The sequence below is a fragment of the Oncorhynchus clarkii genome, chromosome 21 (assembly GCF_045791955.1).
Source record: "Oncorhynchus clarkii lewisi isolate Uvic-CL-2024 chromosome 21, UVic_Ocla_1.0, whole genome shotgun sequence".
NCBI classification, from domain to species: Eukaryota; Metazoa; Chordata; class Actinopteri; order Salmoniformes; family Salmonidae; genus Oncorhynchus; species Oncorhynchus clarkii.
This window is the reverse complement of record NC_092167.1, coordinates 30,707,154-30,730,106: the sequence shown is the minus strand read 5'-3', so window position 1 is coordinate 30,730,106 and position 22,953 is coordinate 30,707,154. Positions and strand designations below refer to the sequence as shown.

General features: G+C 45.3%; 1 protein-coding gene across 1 annotated transcript in view; it reads right to left on the bottom strand.

Annotated features, from left to right (window-relative positions):
- Positions 1–22,953, bottom strand: part of LOC139378872 (phosphofurin acidic cluster sorting protein 1-like) — a 54,638-nt gene that overhangs the window by 5,542 nt on the left and 26,143 nt on the right. Inside the window, exons 2-23 of the mRNA XM_071121441.1 lie at positions 20,029–20,116; positions 19,622–19,711; positions 18,560–18,685; positions 17,528–17,672; positions 17,252–17,343; positions 16,677–16,754; positions 15,865–15,924; positions 11,462–11,622; positions 10,039–10,138; positions 6,153–6,236; positions 5,943–6,064; positions 5,531–5,678; positions 4,185–4,289; positions 3,574–3,680; positions 2,983–3,137; positions 2,709–2,819; positions 2,484–2,586; positions 2,312–2,354; positions 1,723–1,765; positions 1,445–1,586; positions 488–726; positions 135–254 (exon numbers count right to left, since the gene is read on the bottom strand). Of these exons, the coding sequence (XP_070977542.1) occupies positions 135–254; positions 488–726; positions 1,445–1,586; positions 1,723–1,765; positions 2,312–2,354; positions 2,484–2,586; positions 2,709–2,819; positions 2,983–3,137; positions 3,574–3,680; positions 4,185–4,289; positions 5,531–5,678; positions 5,943–6,064; positions 6,153–6,236; positions 10,039–10,138; positions 11,462–11,622; positions 15,865–15,924; positions 16,677–16,754; positions 17,252–17,343; positions 17,528–17,672; positions 18,560–18,685; positions 19,622–19,711; positions 20,029–20,116 (2,462 nt within the window). The remainder of the gene's footprint in view (positions 1–134; positions 255–487; positions 727–1,444; positions 1,587–1,722; positions 1,766–2,311; positions 2,355–2,483; positions 2,587–2,708; positions 2,820–2,982; positions 3,138–3,573; positions 3,681–4,184; positions 4,290–5,530; positions 5,679–5,942; positions 6,065–6,152; positions 6,237–10,038; positions 10,139–11,461; positions 11,623–15,864; positions 15,925–16,676; positions 16,755–17,251; positions 17,344–17,527; positions 17,673–18,559; positions 18,686–19,621; positions 19,712–20,028; positions 20,117–22,953) is intronic.

The following is a 22,953-nucleotide window of genomic DNA, read 5'->3' as shown; positions in this document are numbered from 1 at the left end:
TGCCTCTAGAGAAGCACTATAATTTCACCTCTCTCTCCCCCTCCCTCCCTCTTCTCAGAGCCTTCTCTCCAATTTCACTGGTCATACCTCTTCCCCGCCCGCCCTCCCTCCCTCCTCGTCTCATGTTCCTGTACCTTTCAGGATGGTTTGATGCTGCTTGGCAGAACAGATGAGTCTGCTGATACCCTCAATGACCTGGCTCTTAGAGTCGACATCCTTCTCCTTCGGCTTCTTACCCAGGAATATGGTGGGAACTACAGACACAGAGAAAGTCAACCTTCATTATAAATGCAATAAGATTTCTATAACTATACAACCAGGAAGACTATAACAGTCACATACTGTAGGAAGAATGACTGAAGAACACCCCAACTAGATGGAATGCATCTATTCCACTGACCATTCAGCATTAAAAACTGTTTGTTTTTTTTAAACACTGAATTACTTTGATTGTGCCATAGAAAAGTGTTATTCTAAAACTCTTTACCCTTCTTGTTCTTCTCCTTGGTGACCACGGTCATGGCCATGGTGCTGACCTGGGCCTGTGTCTCACTGCTGCCCCCTCCTGGTAGCCTGCTGACCTGCAGGGATCTGAAGGCACTCTTCAGAGTGTTCTTACAGCCTGTGTCGCGCCGTTCGCCCTCTCGGCGTTTCTCCGCCAGCGACGCCAGCCAGTAGTCCACCTGCAACCCAATGGCGTCCACACCTTGGGACATACTGGGGCTCCTGGGACAGGAAGAGGAGGGTCACGAGGACAGGTTAGGATACAATACAGGAAAGAGAAAGTTATGGAGGTTCTGTGCTAAAAAGTATAAAAAGCTGTGTTCATTTGTGAGGTGTAGGGAGGAGGTATTCATCGACAGAGAGGGTTATAGATTCAGGGGCCGGCATTTCATGCGCTGTATCAACCCTGACCCTGAGTTTGGCTATAGAGAGGACAAGAGAGTCTGTTACAGCACCAAACCCCAAAACAATGATGGGCTATAACGCTAGAAGCTGCTGATGCATCTGTGGTTATTTTTAGACGGTCAGAGAGGATCACTGCTCTAGAGTTTCACCAGGGCAGACATGAAGGGGACATAATGAACCCGAGATGGCTGACCTGAGGAGAAGCAGTGTTGCTGGTAATATTCCCCCCCTCACTCCCTTCCTCCCTCCCTCTTCCCCTTTCCTTTCTTTCACTCAAACAGCGGCAGGCAACTCTGTCAGATCAAGGGGGGGCCACAGTGCGTCTGTTTATTGGTTCTCGTTCCATTCAGGGACTGATGTAGACATGAAAAGGTATGCAGACACTCTCGGGTACTTAATTGATCCACTCATGATTACTCAGAAAGAGAGGAAACGTAGCAGCTCCTGACAACTGGAATTGCCCAGCACCTTATAATAAGAAATAACAGCACAAAAGACCATACCCCAAGCTAGGGGGGGTTGGGTGCAGACTTACCCCTGTACTGCGAGAACACTGCTCATAGACGGAGAGGAGGGGGGAGTGGCCGCCTCTTTGATCAGCCCGGTGGGAGAGCCGTGGGAGGGAGGGGACGTAGAGGGAACAGCCAAGCTCCCTGCCACGCCCTCTTCTGTGTCTCCTAGGCGACCGCAGGGGCAAGGGATGGAGGTGAGATTAATGTCATTGTTTGTAATATTATCAAGTAAATAGTCCTGGATGATGGAAATATAGCAGTAAGAGAGTGTACTTCTTCATTGGTTTTTAAACCAACCTACCTGTAGAGGAAGTGTCTGGCTCAATCAGACCAACCTTGACCAACTGGAACACATGACAACATCCTGTTACTACAACATCAGGACAAAAACCTCATATTCCAAACACCCTAAATCAGCTGAAGAGTTACTATCCAAACTAGATGTCCATTTTTATTTGATTTATTTCACCTTTATTTAACCAGGTAGGCTAGTTGAGAACAAGTTCTCATTTACAACTGCGACCAGGCCAAGAAAGCATAGCAGTTCGACACATACAACAACACAGAGTTACACATGGAATGAACAAAACATACAGTCAATAATACAGTAGAAAAAAAAATATATATATACAGTGTGTGCAAATTAGGTCAAATAAGGGAGTTAAGGCAATAAATAGGCCATGGTGGCGAAGTAATTACAATATGGCAATTAAACACTGGAATGGTAGATGTGCAAAAGATGGATGTGCAAGTAGAGATACTGTGGTGCAAAAGGAGCAAAATAAATAATTACAGTATGGGGATGAGGTAGAAGGATGGACTACATACAGATTTTCAACGGTAGATCTATGGAAGAGTCTACAGAGAGACCTGGCTTACTATATACGTACCCCAATAAAAGGAATGAACTTCTGGTAGGAATCTTCATCGTGCCTGAACAGAGACAAATAGTTATGACCAGTTACATGGGTTTTTAAATTGAATACCATCTTGTAGTTATTGCTCCGGGTTAAGGTATGTGTTACACCCTGACAGTTTGTGTGTGCGAGCGCGTCCACTCACGTCCTGTGTTTGCAGGTAAGCATGGCCTCAGCGATGGGCAGCTGGTGTGTGACGGTGGCGCCACTGACGTACTGGGAGATCCTACCGGCCACGTCCAACAGGTCTGCAGCACAGGAACACAGATCAAAGATTAGAGGTCATTGGTCAGGCTCTGAGCGCTAACTTTAGTTTCTGTGTGTGTGTGTGTGTGTGTGTGTGTGTGTGTGTGTGTGTGTGTGTGTGTACCTGTCTGTGGGGGTTCAGAGCGGCTGAACATGTCTCTCCACGCCCCGTCTAAGAACGCAGAGCTGTAACGGTTGTCTATGGCACCCAGGTGCTTAGCAACAGGATGAGAGCCTATAAGACCATAGAGAGAGCGAGCGAGAGAGAGAAAGACAGAGAGATGATCTTTTTAGTGTACGTGATCAGCCTGACAACAACAACTCTTTTCCATTGTCAACCATTCACTACGCCCGTCACCATGGATACGGACAGAAGGCGCCCATGTCGTTTGTCTCACCCAGGGGCACCACCAGGAACCTCAGGTGGTTGAGCCAATCAGAGGTCTTGCTTGCCAACTGTGTGACAAAGAACTGCAGGACGGCACCAAGGTAGCTCTGACTGCCCACCACTGCCACCTTGACCGGCCTGGGCATGGACGAGTTACAGTTACAACTACAGAGGAAAGTAGAGAGGGAGAGAGAGAGATAGGGGGGGGGGTAAAGATCACATAACCCACCAAGTAGCGATGAGCACGGTTAGTCGAATATCCAGGTATTCGAACGGATGCTAGCATTCGACCACTTAAGTGAGTATTTTTTAGGCCTACTTTGACAATGAAAAAGCTTTGCTATAAATGTAATTTGACTATCCTTGTGACATACGAGGATACACCATGACATTTGAAATACTTCACTTAAAAAATAGAGAGAGGAGAGGAGCTGAGAGAGACTGAGTTTGGCAGTCTAAATATTTCATAGACAGTGAGATTAATAGAGCATAGATAATGTGTTAGACCAACAGACTCACAACTCTGTGTGTGTGTGTGTGTGTGTGTGTGTGTGTGTGTGTGCTCGTACACGTACGCATGCATATAAAGTGTTAGACTTACAACTTCTGGATGCGTGTGAGGACAGCAGACAGCACCGCCTGGATCTCAGCTCCTGAACACGTACACACCACCGGGTGCCTCTGTACCTGCAGTTGCTCTCCCACATACTGGAACACACACACACACACACACACAACTGCAGCAACATACAGGTTTGTTCTGACACAACACACACACGTGTGCACACACACCAGTGATGCGCGGGAGGACTCATAACCCACAGTACCTGCGGTTATATCCGCGGGGTGGATGAGTTTAGGGTCAAGGGCGGGTTAAATAAAGAGAAAAGAATAACAGAAATTGCACAAGGATTATGGATTTTTTTTATCTATAGGCTACATTTGTTTTTCTTTCATTATTTTAGGTTATCTGGTATTAGTGACTAAGGGCCTAACTGTACCCACCAAATAGCCTAGACGGGCAAATCGCCAAATGCTTTTGGGAACGGGCAAAAAAAAGTTAGTGCCGATCCGCAGAGGGAAAAAAGGACAATGTCGAAGTTGAATTCAATAAGAGAAAAGCTGCGAAATGGAGAGTTGGCCTCCGATTTTCACATATGGTCAGGCTGTTACGGATGGGTTATTAACACCACTAGAACACACGGTTCTTACCTGGCCCTGCCAGTCTGTGCCATTGACCAGGATGAGACTCTCAGGCAGAGCCGCGTCAGACAGAAGGATCTGGTTCAGCTGATCATACACCGCCTTCCTCAGAACCTACACACACACACACACACACACACACACACACACACACACACACGCACACACACACACGCACACGCACAAAGTGGAGCGTTTTTTTTTTTTAGATGACTCAACAACACATACATCATTCATTCTTAGTCTCGTCATCATGGGTACATTCATGTTCTTTATTTAGACAAGAAGAAGGGAGTAGGGGGAGGAGAGGAATGGAGAGAGAAAGTTTTTTTCTTGGCATACTGTGCTCTCCTTAAGCTTGTTTTTTGTGTTTTTTTTAAAACCAGGTAAGTTGACTGGCGAACACATTCTCGTTTACAGCGACGACCTGGGGAATAGTTACAGGGGAGAGGAGGAGGGATGAATGAGCCAATTGTAAACCGGGGATGATTAGGTGGTCGTGATGGTATGAGGGACAGCTTGGGAATTTAGCCAGGACACCGGGGTTAACACCCTCTACTCTTACAATCAGTGACCACAGAGAGTCAGGACACCCGTTTAACTTCCCATCTGAAATATAAATATATATTTGTTGACCAGAGGAAGGGGAGCTTCCTACTGGCCCTCCAACACCACTTCCAGCAGCATCTGGTCTCACATCCATGGATGGGTGAGATGTGACAACTGGAACTATAGGACCCCCTGCTATAAAAAAAAAAAGTGTGTGTGTGTGTGTGTGTGTGTGTGTAATGGTGAGAGGTTAGCGTGTCTTGGGGTTATGATATTTATGCCTCTGTAACTACCTCACCCATCATTATTCACGACTCATTCAGGACTATTCGTAATCATAGTAGCATCCACATTCATGTAGAAGTGTTTAGAAACATATTATATTCTTATTTACAATAAAAGTGACTCCAAAATGACACAATACATTATTTACTGTTAATTTCCATTGGGGCATAAAATAATCTGAAACACAACCAACACAAACAGCAAATGCATCAAACAAATTTGTAGTCACTTGATGCAAGCTTGATGTAGTCGTTGCATGCTATGAATATGGGAATGTACAAAAAGTGCGTTCATTTCTAAACGGTTCACCTTGGATGAAAATATCCTCAAATTAAAGTTGTCAGTCTGTACTGTAACCTCAGTCATTGTATCATTTCAAAATCATCCAAAGTACTGGAATATAGAGCCAAAACAACAACAAAATGTATCACTGTCCCAATACTTTTGGCGCTCACAGTAGTTTTAAGAATGTGTGTGTGTGTGTGTGTGTGTGTGTGTGTGTGTGTGTACACATGAGTTACCTGTGAGCTGTGTCCCAGTTCGGGGGATCTCTCGCTGTCGGAGCTGTTGGTCCTCCCCCCTTCACTGATTGGTTTAGACAGCTGTCTCTCTTTCATAGGAGTACTGCTCTGTCTCTTCTGTTTGGGGGTGGGGCCCCTGCCATCCAGCCTGTGAAACACACACATACACCTTTAAAAAGGAGACCAATCCCCAGTTCAACCTGTGTGGAGGGTATTATGAGTTTGTGTTAAAACTCCAAACTGACCCCAAACCCTTTCCTCTGGGGATGAAGGATTGGAACAATTCTACCTTTCTGAGGAAAATATGCACATCTGCAAAGGCACCTGGGAGGTTGGTTTGGTATCAGGCATGTGTCATTTTGTTGGAGTCACTATATGGCAAGAGTCTGCGTGTGTGTGTGTTTGTAGTTACCTGGGGGAGGGCATGGTCTGTCCTCCTCCACTCTTACTGCTCTTCAGGGGCGTACGGGGTTTCTCAGCCCCTGACACCGTAATACAGGGGCCCTCCGGAAACATCTCCTGATCCGTCAACTCCTGCACACAGAACGCGCACAGATTAGCTTGAGCTCAGAATGGATCGCTACCTCTTACACAGCACACAGATTCAGTTAGCGCGTCTCACCAGCGTGTCCGTCTCAGAGAGGGTCTCCACCTCCAGGTTGCGACTGCGAGAGTGTTTCATCTCCACAGGCCGCTGCTCCCCCTGCTGGAGACATGCGGGAAATACAGTCACTACCACACATCTCACCGAGCCACGTATTACCAGACTGATGATCGCGGGGTGACCGCTGCGCCGTGAAACTCGCAAGAACCGGCCGGTTGAACGCGGGCTACACTTCACCTGGTGTGAATATCAATCCTTCACCTTCGCCCTCTTTTTTTCCCTCGAACATTCCTCTCTGTTGTCTCCTTTCTGTTTAAGCCCCTTCTCACAAGATTCTTCCCGGGACCGAGAGACTGAAAAATTGTTTCTATCTCAAGGCCATCAGACTGTTAACTTCTTGGTGACAGGGGGGCAGTATTGAGTAGCTTGGATGAATAAGGTGCCCAGAGTAAACTGCCTGCTACTCTGTCCCAGATGCTAATACAGTGCCTTGCGAATGTATTCGGCCTCCTTGAACTTTGCGACCTTTTGCCACATTTCAGGCTTCAAACATAAAGATATAAAACTGTATTTTTTTGTGAAGAATCAACAACAAGTGGGACACAATCATGAAGTGGAACGACATTTATTGGATATTTCAAACTTTTTTAACAAATCAAAAACTGAAAAATTGGGCGTGCAAAATTATTCAGCCCCCTTAAGTTAATACTTTGTAGCGCCACCTTTTGCTGCGATTACAGCTGTAAGTCGCTTGGGGTATGTCTCTATCAGTTTTGCACATCGAGAGACTGACATTTTTTCCCATTCCTCCTTGCAAAACAGCTCGAGCTCAGTGAGGTTGGATGGAGAGCATTTGTGAACAGCAGTTTTCAGTTCTTTCCACAGATTCTCAATTGGATTCAGGTCTGGATTTGACTTGGCCATTCTAACACTTGGATATGTTTATTTTTGAACCATTCCATTGTAGATTTTGCTTTGTATCATTGTCTTATTGGAAGACAAATCTCCGTCCCAGTCTCAGGTCTTTTGCAGACTCCATCAGGTTTTCTTCCAGAATGGTCCTGTATTTGGCTCCATCCATCCATCAATTTTAACCATCTTCCCTGTCCCTGCTGAAGAAAAGCAGGCCCAAACCATGATGCTGCCACCACCATGTTTGACAGTGGGGATGGTGTGTTCAGCTGTGTTGCTTTTACGCCAAACACAACGTTTTGCATTGTTGCCAAAAAGTTCAATTTTGGTTTCATCTGACCAGAGCACCTTCTTCCACATGTTTGGTGTGTCTTCCAGGTGGCTTGTGGCAAACTTTAAACAACACTTTTTATGGATATCTTTAAGAAATGGCTTTCTTCTTGCCACTCTTCCATAAAGGCCAGATTTGTGCAATATACGACTGATTGTTGTCCTATGGACAGAGTCTCCTACCTCAGCTGTAGATCTCTGCAGTTCATCCAGAGTGATCATGGGCCTCTTGGCTGCATCTCTGATCAGTCTTCTCCTTGTATGAGCTGAAAGTTTAGAGGGACGGCCAGGTCTTGGTAGATTTGCAGTGGTCTGATACTCCTTTCATTTCAATATTATCGCTTGCAGTGCTCCTTGGGATGTTTAAAGCTTGGGAAATCTTTTTGTATCCAAATCCGGCTTTAAACTTCTTCACAACAGTATCTCGGACCTGCCTGGTGTGTTCCTTGTTCTTCATGATGCTCTCTGCGCTTTTAACGGACCTCTGAGACTATCACAGTGCAGGTGCATTTATACGGAGACTTGATTACACACAGGTGGATTGTATTTATCATCATTAGTCATTTAGGTCAACATTGGATCATTCAGAGATCCTCACTGAACTTCTGGAGAGAGTTTGCTGCACTGAAAGTAAAGGGGCTGAATAATTTTGCACGCCCAATTTTTCAGTTTTTGATTTGTTAAAAAAGTTTGAAATATCCAATAAATGTCGTTCCACTTCATGATTGTGTCCCACTTGTTGTTGATTCTTCACAAAAAAATACAGTTTTATATCTTTATGTTTGAAGCCTGAAATGTGGCAAAAGGTCGCAAAGTTCAAGGGGGCCGAATACTTTCGCAAGGCACTGTATATGCATATTATTAGTAGTATTGGATAGAAAACACTGAAGTTTCTAAAAACTGTTTGAATGATGTCTGTGAGTATAACAGAACTCATATGGCAGGCGAAAACCTGAGACAAATCCAACCAGGAAGTGGGAAATCTGAGGTTTGTAGTTTCATTGAAGTGATTGCCTATACAATATGCTGTGTCTATGGGGCCAGATTGCATTTCCCAAGGCTTCCAGCAGATGTCAACAGTCTTTAGAAAGTTGTTTGAGGCTTCTATTGTGGAAGGAGGTGAGGTTTCAACAAGTGGACCAGGCTGTGGCCAATCAGTTCTTTACTGCGCGGTCACGCGGGTGCGCTGTTCGTTCTTTTTCCTCTAATGAATACGCTATTGTCCGGTTGGAATATTATTGAAGAATTATTATAAAAAGACCTTAAGGATTGATTGTAGAAACATGTCAAACGATGTTTACAAACTGTAATGGAACTCTTTTGACTTTTCGTCTGGGTTTTGCGCTCGCGCATTGTGCCTTTTGAATAGTGAACTAAACGCGTACAAAACGGAGGCATTTGAACATAAATATGGACGTAATCGAACAAAACAAACATTTCTTGTGGAAGTGGGAGTCCTGGGAGTGCATTCCAACAAAGATCAGCAAAGGTAAGTGAAGATTGATAATGCTATTTATGACTTTTGTTGACTCCACAATTTGGCGGGTAACTGTATGGCTTGTTTTGTGGCTGAACTCTGTTCTCAGCTTATTGAATATTGTGCTTTTGCCGTAAAGATTTTTTGAAATCTGACACAGCGGTTGCATTAAGAACAAGTTTATCTTTAATTCTATGTAAAACATGTATCTTTCATCAAAGTTTATGATGAGTATTTCTGTTATTTGATGTGGCTCTCTGCAATTTCTCTGGATGTTTTGGAGGCATTTCTGAACATGGCGCCAATGTAAACTGAGGTTTTTGGATATAAATATGAACTTGATCGAACAAAACATACATGTATTGTGTAACATTGAGTCCTGAGTGTCATCTGATTAATTTTATCTATATTTCTGCTTTTTGTGACACCTCTCTTCAGTTGGAAAATGGCTGAATGCTTTCTGTGACTAGTTGCTGACCTAACATAACGATATGTTCTGCTTTCGCCGAAAAGCCTTTTTTGCAATCGGACACTGTGGTTTGATTAACGAGAAGCGCATCTTTAAAATGGTGTAAAATACTTGTATGGTTGAGGAATTTTAATTATGAGATTTCTGTTTTGAATTTGGCGCCCTGCAATTTCACTGGCTGTTGGCGAGGTGGGACGCTGGCGTCCCGAACGATTCCAGAGAGGTTAAACAGCCATCATCAACACAGAGGCTGCTGCCTACACACAGACTTGAAATCATTGGCCACTATTCACTTTATTAATGCCACTTTAATAATGTTTACACATCTTGCATTACTCATCCCATTTGTATATACTATATTTTATACCATCTATTGAGTCTTGCCTATGCAACTCGGTCATTGCTAATCCATATATTTATATGTACATATTCTTATTCCATCCCTTTACCTAGATGTGTGTGCATTAGGTAGTTGTTGTGGAATTGTTAGATTACTTGTTGATATTGCTGCACTGTCGGGACTAGAAGCACAAGCATTTTTCGCTACACTCGCAATAAGATCTGCTAACCATGTGTATGTGACCAATAAAAATAGATTTGACCCCCCCCCTCCCCTCCATCCTTTAATGCATTACTTATCTCCCTCCCCCTCTCTTGCTCAGTCCCCTCTCTCTACTCCCCCCCCCCCCCCCCTCCTCTCTCCCTCCATTACTCACAGGGCTGAAGCAGGCGTCTCGTCCCAGGCTCCCTCCTCTGCTGTTCAGGCTGGTGATTTCCGTCTGAGAGCTGGACTGGGACATTCCCTCAAAGAACGGCCTGGATGGACACACACACACACACACACACACACACAAAAGTTAGCACCGACTGTAACATACATGGAACGGTGTGTTCATAGTGATGATCAGTATTAGTTGAGTAATAAAGTTCATCATTAGAAAGAAGATATACAACAGGAAAAGAGAAGAATGTGTTAAACATTTGTTTTATTCTGTTGTTGCTAGCGATGTTCATAACATCGCAAAATAAAAATCCACTTTGTGTATATGCAGTGCATTGGGAAAGTATTCAATGCTGCAGACGTTTTTTTGGTACCCTTACGCAGATCTGTGCCTTGACACAATCTTGTCTCGGAGCTCTACGGACAGTTCCTTCGACTTCATGGCTTGGTTTTTGCTCTGACATGCGCTGTCAACTGTGGGACTTTAGACAGGTGTGTGCCTTTCCAAATCATGTCCAATCAATTGAATTTACCACAGGTGGACTCCAATCAAGTTGTAGAAACAGCTCAAGGGTGATCAATGGAAACAGGATGCACCGGAGCTCAATTTCGAGTCTCATAGCAAAGGGTCTGAATACTTATGTAAATAAGGTATTTCTATTTAAAAATGTTGAATACATTTGCTAAAAAAAATTGTTTTGCTTTGTCATTATGGGGTATTGTGTGTAGATTGCGAAGGATTGAGAGAGACTCTCGAGTGGCTCAGTGGTCTAAGGCACTGCATCGCAGTTGCATGCTGTGCCACTAGAGATCCTGGTTTGAGTCCAGGCTCTGTCGAAGTTGGCCGCGACCGGGAGACCCATGGGGCGGCGCACAATTGGCCCAGCGTCGTCCGGGTTAGGGGAGGGTTTGGCCGGCAGGGATGTTCTTGTCCCATCGCGCTCTAGCGACTCCTGTGGTGGGCCGGGCCCAATGCACACTGACACGTTCGCCAGGTGTACGGTATTTCCTCCGACACATTGGTGCGGCTGGCTTCCGGGTTAAGCGGGCATTGTGTCAAGAAGCAGTGCGGCTTGGTTGGGTCATGTTTCGGAGGACGCATGGCTCTTGACCTTCACCTCTCCAAAGTCTGTATGGGAATTGCAGCAATGAGACAAGACCAATTGGATACCACGAAAATTGATGGGTAAAATTTGGCTTGGTTTTTGCTCTGACATGCGCTTTATAAATTTATAAAAAGTCCGGATTTTAAATATATTTTTTATCCATTTTAGAATCAATTTTGTAACCTAACAAAATGTGAAAAAAGTAAAGGGGTCTGAATACTTACCGAATGCACTGTACGTAAAGGACAAAGCATGATTGGGTTAGGTGTGCACACACACACACACACACACGTGTGTCACCATAACAGCTACCTGAGTTTAGGTTTGGGTGTGCTGAGGATGCTGTCCGTCTCTTCCATCTCAGGGCCACTGTCAGAGGGGTTGTACATCTCCAGACTGTCATAGAGCTCATCTAAATCCTCCTCCACTTCCTGGATCTGTTCACTAGAGACATGCTCCAGACCAAAACCCACCTGCACACAGACACACACACAGATCAACATATTACACGGGTACAGAAGCATAGCTCACTCATACCAACATCACAGACAGAGGCACAGTCTTATAACGCACAGACATTGAAAAAAAAAAAAAAAAAAAAAAACATGAAAGATCTCCAGTTGTATTACCACATCTATCTCTCTGTCTCTCTCTCACACATACTTGCGTGTAGAGAAACACCATCAAATTGCAATTCTAATGTCTGCAACTTGCACAAAACAGGGTGTTAGGAGAAGTGAAACAGAGAGGGGGGGAAGGTGTAAGACAGAGAAAGTAAAGTCAGAGTTTGAGTGAAGAACGTTTTTGTATCCCAGTCGATTAGAGAGAGAGAGAGAGAGAGAGAGACACACACACACACACACACATGCCCACACCCCATAAAGTCCCCCTCAGATCCAACCTATGCCCCTCTGCCCACCCCATGCCCCCCACTCCCGCAAAGAGGGCCTCAACACGAAAGTCACACATACGCACAGGCCGTGAGCAGGCGAACAGGCCCAACCCCCGACTCTTACACAAGCTCAAGCCAATGGCATGCACCAGATGATCAGCAGGCTCTGCTCACACTTACTGGTCTGAGGCCAAACCACACGACTAACAACACTGGACACTTTATGGAACACAAAGGCTTCACTATCTCATCCTTGAAAATCCAAGGCCTGAGGAAATTTGCCTTTGGCCTAAAGAGCAGGAACCTGGACATCACCAAAGAAGATCAGAAATACAGACATTGTCATCCTATAAGAAACATGGTATAGAGGAGATGGACCCACTGGTTGCCCTCTCGGTTACAGAGAGCTGGTAGTCCCGTCCACCAAACTACCAGGTGTGAAACAGCGAAGGGAATTAGGAGGTATGCTAATTTGGTATAGAGCAGACCTAACTCACTCAAATGAATCAAAACAGGAACTCTTTACATTAGGCTAGAAATTCAAGAGGAAATGATCTCAACAGAGAAAAACATCCTCCTGTGTGCTGCCATATCTTAACGATGACAGCTTCTCCATCCTAGAGGGGGAGATCCACAATTTCCAGGCCCAAGGACATGGGCTCCAGAGTGGCACAGCGGTCTAAGGCACTGCATCTCATTGCTAGAGGTGTCACTACAGACCCTGGTTTGATTCCAGGCTGTATCACAACTGGCCGCGATTGGGATTCCCATAGGCCGGCGCACAATTGGCCCAGCATCGTCCGAGTTAGGTTTTGGCCAAGGTAGGCCGTCATTGTAAATAAGAATTTGTTCTTAACTGACTTGCCTAGTTAAATAAAGGTTAGATAAAATAAAATGCTAGTCTGCGACAACCAAAATGCCAGAACTAGACAAGAAAAGAACCTGACACCCTCAGTACACAGGGGAACAAACACATACCTGGAGGTGACAGCATTCCCTCCCCCATATACCAACCTAGGCACAACTACGACAACATAACCAACAAAAACAGGACAACTCCTGCACGCTGGTTATGTACATCGTCAATGGTAGGCTTTGAGGGGACTCCTACGGTAGGTACACCTATAGCCCATCTCTTGGCAGTAGTACTGTAGCCAACTTTATCACTGACCTCAACCCAGAGTCTCTCAGAGCGTTCACAGTCAGCCCACTGACACCCCTATCAGACCACAGCAAAATCACGAGTCTACTTGAACAGAGCAATATTCCATCATGAGGCATCAAAGCCAAAGGAACTGAATAATATTAAGAAATGCTATAAGATGGAAGGAAAGTAGTGTGGAAACCTACCAAAAAACTATTAGGCAACAACAAATTCAATCCCTTTTAGACAACTTCCTGGACAAAATGTTTCACTGTAATAGTGAAGGTGTAAACTTGGCAGTAGAAAACCTAAACCTTATACAGTATTCTTCTGGGAAAATTGCAACACACAAAGAGTTATCTATCCAAAACGTAGATGTATGGATAAACCAATACTCCAGGCTTTTTGGCCTGATACCAAAGAACAGCAAAAAATTATACATGATCAAATACAAAATCTTAGAATCAACTATTAAAAGACTACCAGAGCCCACTGGATTATCCAATTATATTGAATAAACTAGAGGACAAAAACCCTCCAACCCAAAAAGGCCTGTGGTGTTGAAGGTATCCTAAATTAAATGAAAATATACAAACCACAAATTCTTAAAAATCATCTTCAGCTCTGCCATCTTCCCCAATATTTGGAACCAAGGACTGATTACCCCAATCCACAAAACTGGAGCCACATTTGACCACAATATCTACCGTGGGCAACAGCAACCTTTGGAAAAATCCTCTGCATTATCATTAACAGCAGACTCGCTCATTACATTGTTTTCACTAAGAAAATGTATAAATGTCAAATTGGCTTTTTACCAAATTACTGTACGACAGACCACGTATTCACCCTGCACACCCTAAATGACAAACAAAAAAACAAAACAAAGGCAAAGTCTTCTCATGCTTTGATGATTTCAAAACTTTTTTTGACTCAATTTGGCATCAGGGTCTGCTATTCAAATTGATGGAACGCGGTATTGGGGGAAAAACATCCAACACTATAAAATTCATGTACACAAACAACAAGTGTGCTGTTAAAATTGGCAAAAAAACACACATTTCTTTGCTCTGGGCCGTGGGGTGAGACAGGGATGCAGCTTAAGCCCCACCCTCTTCACCATATATATCAACGAATTGGCAAGGGCACTAGAACAGTCTGCAGCCCTCGGCCTCACCCTACTAGAATCTGAAATCAAATGTCTACAGTTTGCTGAAGATCTGGTGCTTCTGTCCCCAACCAAGGAGGGACTACAGCAGCACCTTGATCTTCTGCACAGATTCTGTCAGACCTGGGCCCTGACAGTAAATCTCAGGGCCCAGACAAAAATAATGGTGTTCCAAAAAAGGTCCAGTTGCCTGAACGACAAATACAAATTCCATCTACTGAGCACACAAAAAACGATACATACCTCAACATAAACATCAGGGCCACAGGTAACTTCCACAAAGCTGTAAACGATCTGAGAGATAAGGCAAGAAGGGCCTTCTATGCCATCAAAAAGAACATAAAATTTGACACACCAATTAGGATCTGGCAAAAAATACCTGAATCAGTTATAGAACCCATTGCTCTTTATGGTTGTGAAGTCTGGGGTCCGCTCACTAACCAAGAATTGACAAAACGGGAAACACCAAATTCGGGGACATGCATGTAGAACTCTTCAAAAAATATACTCTGTGTACAACGTAAAAAAATAAATAATAATAATAATAATAGATGCAGAGCAGAATTAGGCAGATATTCGCTGATTATCAAAATACAAAAAAGAGCCGTTCATTTCTACAACCACCTAAAAGGAAGTGATTCCAAAACCTTTCATAAAAAAGCCATCACCTACAAAAGGATGAACCTGGAGATGAGTCCCCTAAGCAAGCTGGTCCTGGGGCTCTGTTCACAAACAGACCCCACAGAGCCCCAGGACAGCAACACAATTAGCAGCAACCAAATCATGAAAAAAAAGGGGAATTATTTGACAAATTGGAAATAATTACTGTAGGGCTAGAATGCTATTTGTCCAGAGAGTACACAGTGGCACAGTACACAGGAAAGCTTTGACTATGTACAAACTCAGTGAGCATAGCCTTGCTATTGAGAAAGGCTGCTGTAGACAGTCCTGGCTCTCAAGAGAAGACAGGCTATGCGCACACTGCCCACAACATGAGGTGGAAACTGAGCTGCACTTCCTAACCTCCTGCCAAATGTATGACCCTATTAAGACACGTTTCCCTCAGATTACACAGACCCACAAAGAATTCGAAAACAAACATTTTGATAAACTCCCATATCTATTGGGTGAAATCCCACAGTGTGCCATCACCGCAGCAAGATGTGTGACCTGTTGCTACAAGAAAAGGGCAACCAGTGAAGAACACCACTGTAAATACAACCCATATTTATGTTTATTTATTTTCCCTTTTGTACTTTAACTATTTTCCCATCATTAAAACACTGTATATAGACATAATATCACATTTGAAATGTCTTTATTCTTTTGGAACTTTTGTGAGTGTAATGTTTACTGTACATTTTGTATGGTTTATTTCACTTGTGTTTATTATCCATCTCGCTTGCTTTGGCAATGTCAACATATGTTTCCCAGCCCCTGAAATTGAATTGAGAGAGAAAGACAGAGACGAGGGGAGAGAGAGAGAGAAGGAGCGATAGCGAGATGCCTACCTCATCAGAAACCTTGAACCTTTTCAGCAGAGCCACAAACTTCTGCTTGATGTTTGGTTGCTGTAAGAGAGGCAACTATTATTTTCCTTCAGGGTTAAGTGTTCTGACAAACATCGAGTTCGTGGACAACTGTCAAGCAACAGCACATTTCTCTATAGACCCGGGTCGAATTCATTAGCGCAAAACGTTGTTTTTTTTCCAAAAAGAAAACGAAAACAAGCGTTTCTTATAGAACGAGCGTAGATGGTCCCCTCCCCCCGTGTCAGTCCATTGTCTTCCGCCCGGTGCCTTTTGAAAATGACCCATCTACAAACCCTTGAATGAATATGAATATCAACTGACCAGAGAACAGATCATTTAAGATGCTGCTGCAGTCCAAGACAAATGATGCTAAGGTGTTTTACAGTGTATTATATATAGTGACTAGTGCAGCCATGGCCTCATTCTGCACGCATGTGTGTGTGTGTGTGTGTGTGCTTGCGTGCGTGCGGGAGTGTGTGTTTGGATATATTTTCAGAATCGTCTGTTTGCCTCCTGGGAAATGTAATTACACACATTGAAGAAGAACGGGAGGAACAGAGTGATTGCAGAATTAAGGACAAAGGAGGGAGAACAATAGAGGGAGAGGTTGACTGAAGAGAGGGGTGGAGAGAGGGATGGGTGGAAAAAGAGGGGGATAGAGGGAGGTGTAAAGAGGAGGTTTGAGAGCAGGAGAATGGAGTGAAAGGGGGAGAGAAGGATGGGCGAGAATGGAGTGAAAGGGGGAGAGAAGGATGGGCGGGATTGGAGGGAGGGAGAGAAGGGTTTCTCACTCTAGTGATGGAAGTGTTGGAGGTGAGCTTCCGTCGGGGCTTCTTCTTCCTCACCTCATCCTCTTCATCATACAGATACTGTCAGAGAGAGAGAGAGAAGTGGAGGGGAGAAAGAGGGATGACACAGAGAGAGGGGGGAGGATTGGAGAGTTATTCAGAGCATGAGACACACACTCACAGCAGGTTATTTATACCCTACCAACCGTGACCTCCTTCCCGCCATCCTTTCACTAGTCCTCTCCTTCACTCCTCGCCCCTTCCATACCTCCATTCACTCTATTCATCTGTCCTCCCCGAGCCATGTCCCCCTCTCCTTATCTATTCATTCTGTCTGTTTGCTGCTTTCTCTCCTCTCCTTCTCACTCTATCACCTCCCTCCCTCCTCCTCTTCAAATCCCTTGGGCTCCAGGTATCTCTGCTTCACAAACAAGACAGGACAAAAGACACGTGCGTGCACGTGCACACACACACACACACACACACACACACACACACACACACACACACACACACACACACACACACACACACACACACACACACACACACACACACACACACACACACACACACACCTGGCCGTGGATCGGGTCGTCACTGCCCTCCTGTTCTGATGAGTAGCTCTCCTCTTCTTCCTCAGAATAGTTATCAATGTCTGGAGAACGATCTGGAGAGAGATGGGAAGCAGAGAGAGAGGTGATAGAGGGGTGATAGAGGGGGAAGGAGAGAGGGAAGGAGAAAGCATTAATGGTTAGGAAGGGAGGAGAGGAAAAGTCTAAGAGGGAGTAGAGGGATGGAGCGCAGAGAGAGAGAGAGAGAGAGAGAGAAACACAGGGACTCAGATCCCTTACCAGACATCTTGGCCTTGGGTCCCTCGTGGTCAATGGGCTGGCTGGAGAGGGAGTAGACCCTGACCTCCGCCACGGGGACCGAGGCATCCTTCAACTGGCTGTGGAGCCCCAACACCTGGGCCCCCTCACTGGGATGCTGCATCACCTGGACATGGGATATGGGAGGGGGGATGGAAACAGGGGGAAAGATGAGAGTGAAGACAAAGGGATAGAAGAGAGCACACAGAGAGAGAGAGAGAGAGAGGAGACAGAGAGGGACAGACAGAGAGGGACAGACAGAGAGGGACAGACAGAGAGGGACAGACAGAGAGGGACAGACAGAGAGGGACAGACAGAGAGGGACAGACAGAGAGGGACAGACAGAGAGGGACAGACAGAGAGGGACAGACAGAGAGGGACAGACAGAGAGGGACAGAGAAAATAGAAAACAGAGGGAAACAGAAAGGGATCACCACATTATTTTGTACAAAGGCTGGTGTTCAGAACAGCATCAGCTCTCTTCCCCCCTTCTCTCTGCAGTCTGGTCACACTCTGGCTGTGTTAATGAAGTCTACACATCCTATTACACAGGCAGCAGTCACACACACACACGCACACAATGCAGCAGCTACAGCGCAGTTCTTTTATTAAACTTCAAAAACACTGCCAGAGCTTTGGGTAGAGCGTGTCAGAATGACATGGAGTGTTGTGACAGAGTGCTGTGGCTACACTGAGGTTTACTAAAGGCTTGATTAAAGGCGTAGCTGGTTGAATGAAGGTTGAACAGAGGTTCTTAGACTTTAAATACCAACTGTTAGCTACTGTAAAGGTAGATCTACGTAAAGTAAGTAGCCTCGTCTGAGCCAGAATGGCCCTCAGGGCAGGAGCCTATTTCCTTTCTGTACGACTTGTAAAGGCGTGGTGAAGATCGATCAACTACACGTTAAACCAAGGATGATTCGAGATGAAATAGGAATTTAATAATAATGTTGAATAGAGGTTAAGGTTGAATAAAAGTTTGTTAATTTTTTTAAATGGAGGTTAGCATCGTACCTCAGCCATGTTGATGTGACCCAGCGCCAGTGTCTTGTAGCCCAGGATGGTTCGGTTCTTATAGCGTTTGCGACGCTGCAGCATGATCTGAAGCTTGTTGGCGTCTCTCTTCAGGAAGTGGGGGTACTGTGAGGGTACACACAGACACACACAGAGAGAACCATGACAGACTCATCGGCAGACTGTATAAACTACACAGATATAGAATCGTAGTGTTGAGTAACGTTTCTGTTCTGCGACCGGTCTCTGACTCCGTCACATCTCGTAACCCCCCCCCCCCCCCCCCCCCCAAATCAGACTAACCTACAGTGACCGGAGCGCCCCGCAGCAACCTTCAACGGAAAGTTCAACCGACTTGAAGATATGAAATCACCCCAGTTCTGCAGTCTGTAATAACCCCGTTACCCACGTACAGAAACAACTGACCTCGATAAAACGGGACTGTTTTTGTGTGTTTGTGTTGCTACACCACAGCGATGTGGACTACTCGTTTCTGATTCAGATAAAACGGGACTGTTTTTGTGTGTTTGTGTTGCTACACCACAGCGATGTGGACTACTCGTTTCTGATTCAGATAAAACGGGACTGTTTTTGTGTGTTTGTGTTGCTACACCACAGCGATGTGGACTACTCGTTTCTGATTCAGATAAAACGGGACTGTTTTTGTGTGTTTGTGTTGCTACACCACAGCGATGTGGACTACTCGTTTCTGATTCAGATAAAACGAGACTGTTTTTGTGTGTTTGTGTTGCTACACCACAGCGATGTGGACTACTCGTTTCTGATTCAGATAAAACGGGACTGTTTTTGTGTGTTTGTGTTGCTACACCACAGCGATGTGGACTACTCGTTTCTGATTCAGATAAAACGGGACTGTTTTTGTGTGTTTGTGTTGCTACACCACAGCGATGCGGACTACTCGTTTCTGATTCAGCAGGCTGTAGGTGTGAGTGGTGACCCCGTTCCTATGTAAAAAGTCTCAGTTGCAAGGCCAGCCCTACTGTATCTGTAATAGTAGTAGTAGTAGTAGTAGTAGTAGTAGTAGTAGTAGTAGTATTGTACCTGTAGAGAGAAGGTGAGCTGAAGGTCTGTCTCTGTCAGTCCCGCTGAAGACAACAAGATCTCATTGGACCTCAGGATACGCTTAGAACCCTGAGGGAGGGGGGGGGGGGGGGGGGGTCGGATCATGAATAGCAGAATAAAAAGAGGTCGAGGAGGGAGGGAGGGAGGATAGATCTGGTTAAAGATGATCATTGACGTACTACAGAGTCCAAACAATCAGCCTTTATCAACAGAGACAGACAAGGTGGATGGATGAGAGGGGAGAACAGGGGAGGACAGGGGAGTATAAGAAGAACAAGAGACTATTGATGGCGAGTAGATGAGGGAGAGATGAAATTGAGGAATGCTGGGCATTGAATAGAATTCAATGAAACAGTGTATTATAGTGATCTCGGGTCAGGCAGTACCTGTAGTTTGACAGCGATGACCACAGACGTCAGGTCTTTGTCCAGCTCCTTCAACATGATCAGCTTTTTCAGGGTCAGGTTAAACAGCCTGGAATAAGACAGGCGAGGGAGAGACTGAGCAAAATGCACCGCAAACAACATCCTAGGTCACTCGAGAACACGCGGTCCACTACAAGGAAGGTACCGTACAGAAAACCACATCACATTACCATAATGGTTCATCTAACGTTTAGGTTATGACACATTGTCGCTGACTAGTCGATTTTTAACAGAATTAGTACGGGATATTTTCTTCGCTTTTCCAATTGCCGTTACAGTCAATCACAGCTGAACAAACAAACAAAAACGCCAAAGGTAAATCAATAGTCCTTTAAATTGAATCCACCTCAGACACGTGCATTGTGGGATGCTTACAGAAACCCCCCGAAACGACAGCACAGCTCAGACACAACCGCACCTACAGCACAGCTCAGACACAACCGCACCTACAGCATAGCTCAGACACAACCGCACCTACAGCATAGCTCAGACACAACCGCACCTACAGCACAGCTCAGACACAACCGCACCTACAGCACAGCTCAGACACAACCGCACCTACTGCTTCCAAAATATTACTTTAAAGACTGAAAATGGAGACTAGACCTCACCCACCCCTCGACCCTCCACTCCCCCACCCCACCTCCTCCCACCAACTGAACAGTCCAACCCAGAAGGTCAGTGTGTTGAATTATTCACATCTGGGACCTCTGAGACTTAAACTTAAACTAAAATAGGCCTGGGCAGAGAGATGTAGGGAGGGAGAGGGAATGGGAGTGGGGCAGGGGGAGGAAAAGAGATATATTAGAGAGATAGAGAGAGAGATAAAAGACAGACAGACAGCATGGCTAATCGCTGCTCTGCTAATGTGGCCTGGACACAGCAGGGTCATGACTGCCATAAAGAACAAGTTAGTGGACAAGACAGACACCAACGTCGGCTCCATTCCAAACCAACCCTCAGGCCCTAACCCGTAACCTCTAGTCACATTAAGCCAGGTGTGTGTTAATCAGGATTGGATAATGTGGTAATACTAGCTTCAACTTGCCGAGTCTTGAAAACCCAGACCCTAGGCGACAGTGACTAGGTTTCAATGATGGACCCTCTTTCTTGATAACAGGGGAAAAAAACTGTTCTGGGGTGGGTCCTTTTCAGACAATTCGCCTCAACAAAAAAAAAAACACAAATTAAAATTAAAAGATAATCACCAAGCAGACTTGCTACAACGTCCCGGTTCAAGACCAAAGTTCGGAGGCAAAACCTTTGAGGTGGTTTTAGTGAAGTTAGTTAACACAAACTGGGGCGGCGGGTAACCTAGTGGTTAGAGCGTTGGGCCAGTAACCGAAAGGTTGCTGGATCGAATCCCTGAGCTGACAAGGTAAAAACCTGTCATTCTGCCCCTGAACAAGGCAGTTAACCCGCTGTTCCTGGGCTGTCATTGTAAATAAGAATTTGTTAACTTAAATATATATTTTTAAGCCTCTTGTGAAATGCACTCATTAAAAATAACCTCTGACCTGCATCTTAGTAGCTACCGTATTGTATTTTATTCAAGCTGATAAAGTAGAGACTAAGGCAGGGACGTAGTTCCTCTATGCCAAAAGAGTCCATCATTGAAACCAGGCCCTAGTCACTGATGCCCAGGGTCGGCTTTCCGAGACAACAACTTGCCCTCTGACAGGTCAGGTGGAAAAGATCCAAACCATTCAGATCTAGTAGAACTAGCCCCTTGTGGGTAAGGGGTAAATCTAGCCCCTTGTGGGTAAGGGGTCAATCCTAGCCCCTTGTGGGTAAGGGGTCAATCCTAGCCCCTTGTGGGTAAGGGGTCAATCCTAGCCCCTTGTGGGTAAGGGGTCAATCCTAGCCCCTTGTGGGTAAGGGGTCAATCCTAGCCCCTTGTGGGTAAGGGGTCAATCCTAGCCCCTTGTGGGTAAGGGGTCAATCCTAGCCCCTTGTGGGTAAGGGGTCAATCCTAGCCCCTTGTGGGTAAGGGGTCAATCCTAGCCCCTTGTGGGTAAGGGGTCAATCCTAGCCCCTTGTGGGTAAGGGGTCAATCCTAGCCCCTTGTGGGTAAGGGGTCAATCCTAGCCCCTTGTGGGTAAGGGGTCAATCCTAGCCCCTTGTGGGTAAGGGGTCAATCCTAGCCCCTTGTGGGTAAGGGGTCAATCCTAGCCCCTTGTGGGTAAGGGGTCAATCCTAGCCCCTTGTGGGTAAGGGGTCAATCTAGCCCCTTGTGGGTAAGGGGTCAAACTAGCCCCTTGTGGGTAAGGGGTCAAACTAGCCCATTGTGGGTAAGGGGTAAAACTAGCCCCTTGTGGGTAAGGGGTAAAACTAGCCCCTTGGGTAAGGGGTAAAACTAGCCCCTTGGGTAAGGGGTAAAACTAGCCCCTTGGGTAATGGGTAAAACTAGCCCCTTGGGTAATGGGTAAAACTAGCCCCTTGGGGGTAAGATTTTCATACCATTTCTGTACCATACCGGGATATACGGTATTACCGGAAGTGCACACAGGGGGGCACTATTATTTTTTTTACACACAAAACTATTTAGGCAACAGGGATCTTGATCCAGGAGGGGATTGAATATCTCTGCTGTAACCAAGAAGTTTGATCTTGACATCTAGCCACTTAGCTAACAAGTTAACAAACCAAATGCATAGCTGGATCCCTAAGCTGGATAGAATGACACATCTTAGATGTCTTATAGTTATACTCAACTTACGGTTTAGTTATAAGCAGTGGCGTATTGAAAATCATACCGCTGGTTACAGAAGGCCTGGCTTCCTTCCATTGGTGAGGTAGTAGCGCCGATATGGACAGGAGGTCAGGGTTTACCACGGGAATCCCAGAGGAGAGAAATGTCTTGAGTAGAAAACACGATCCAGACCT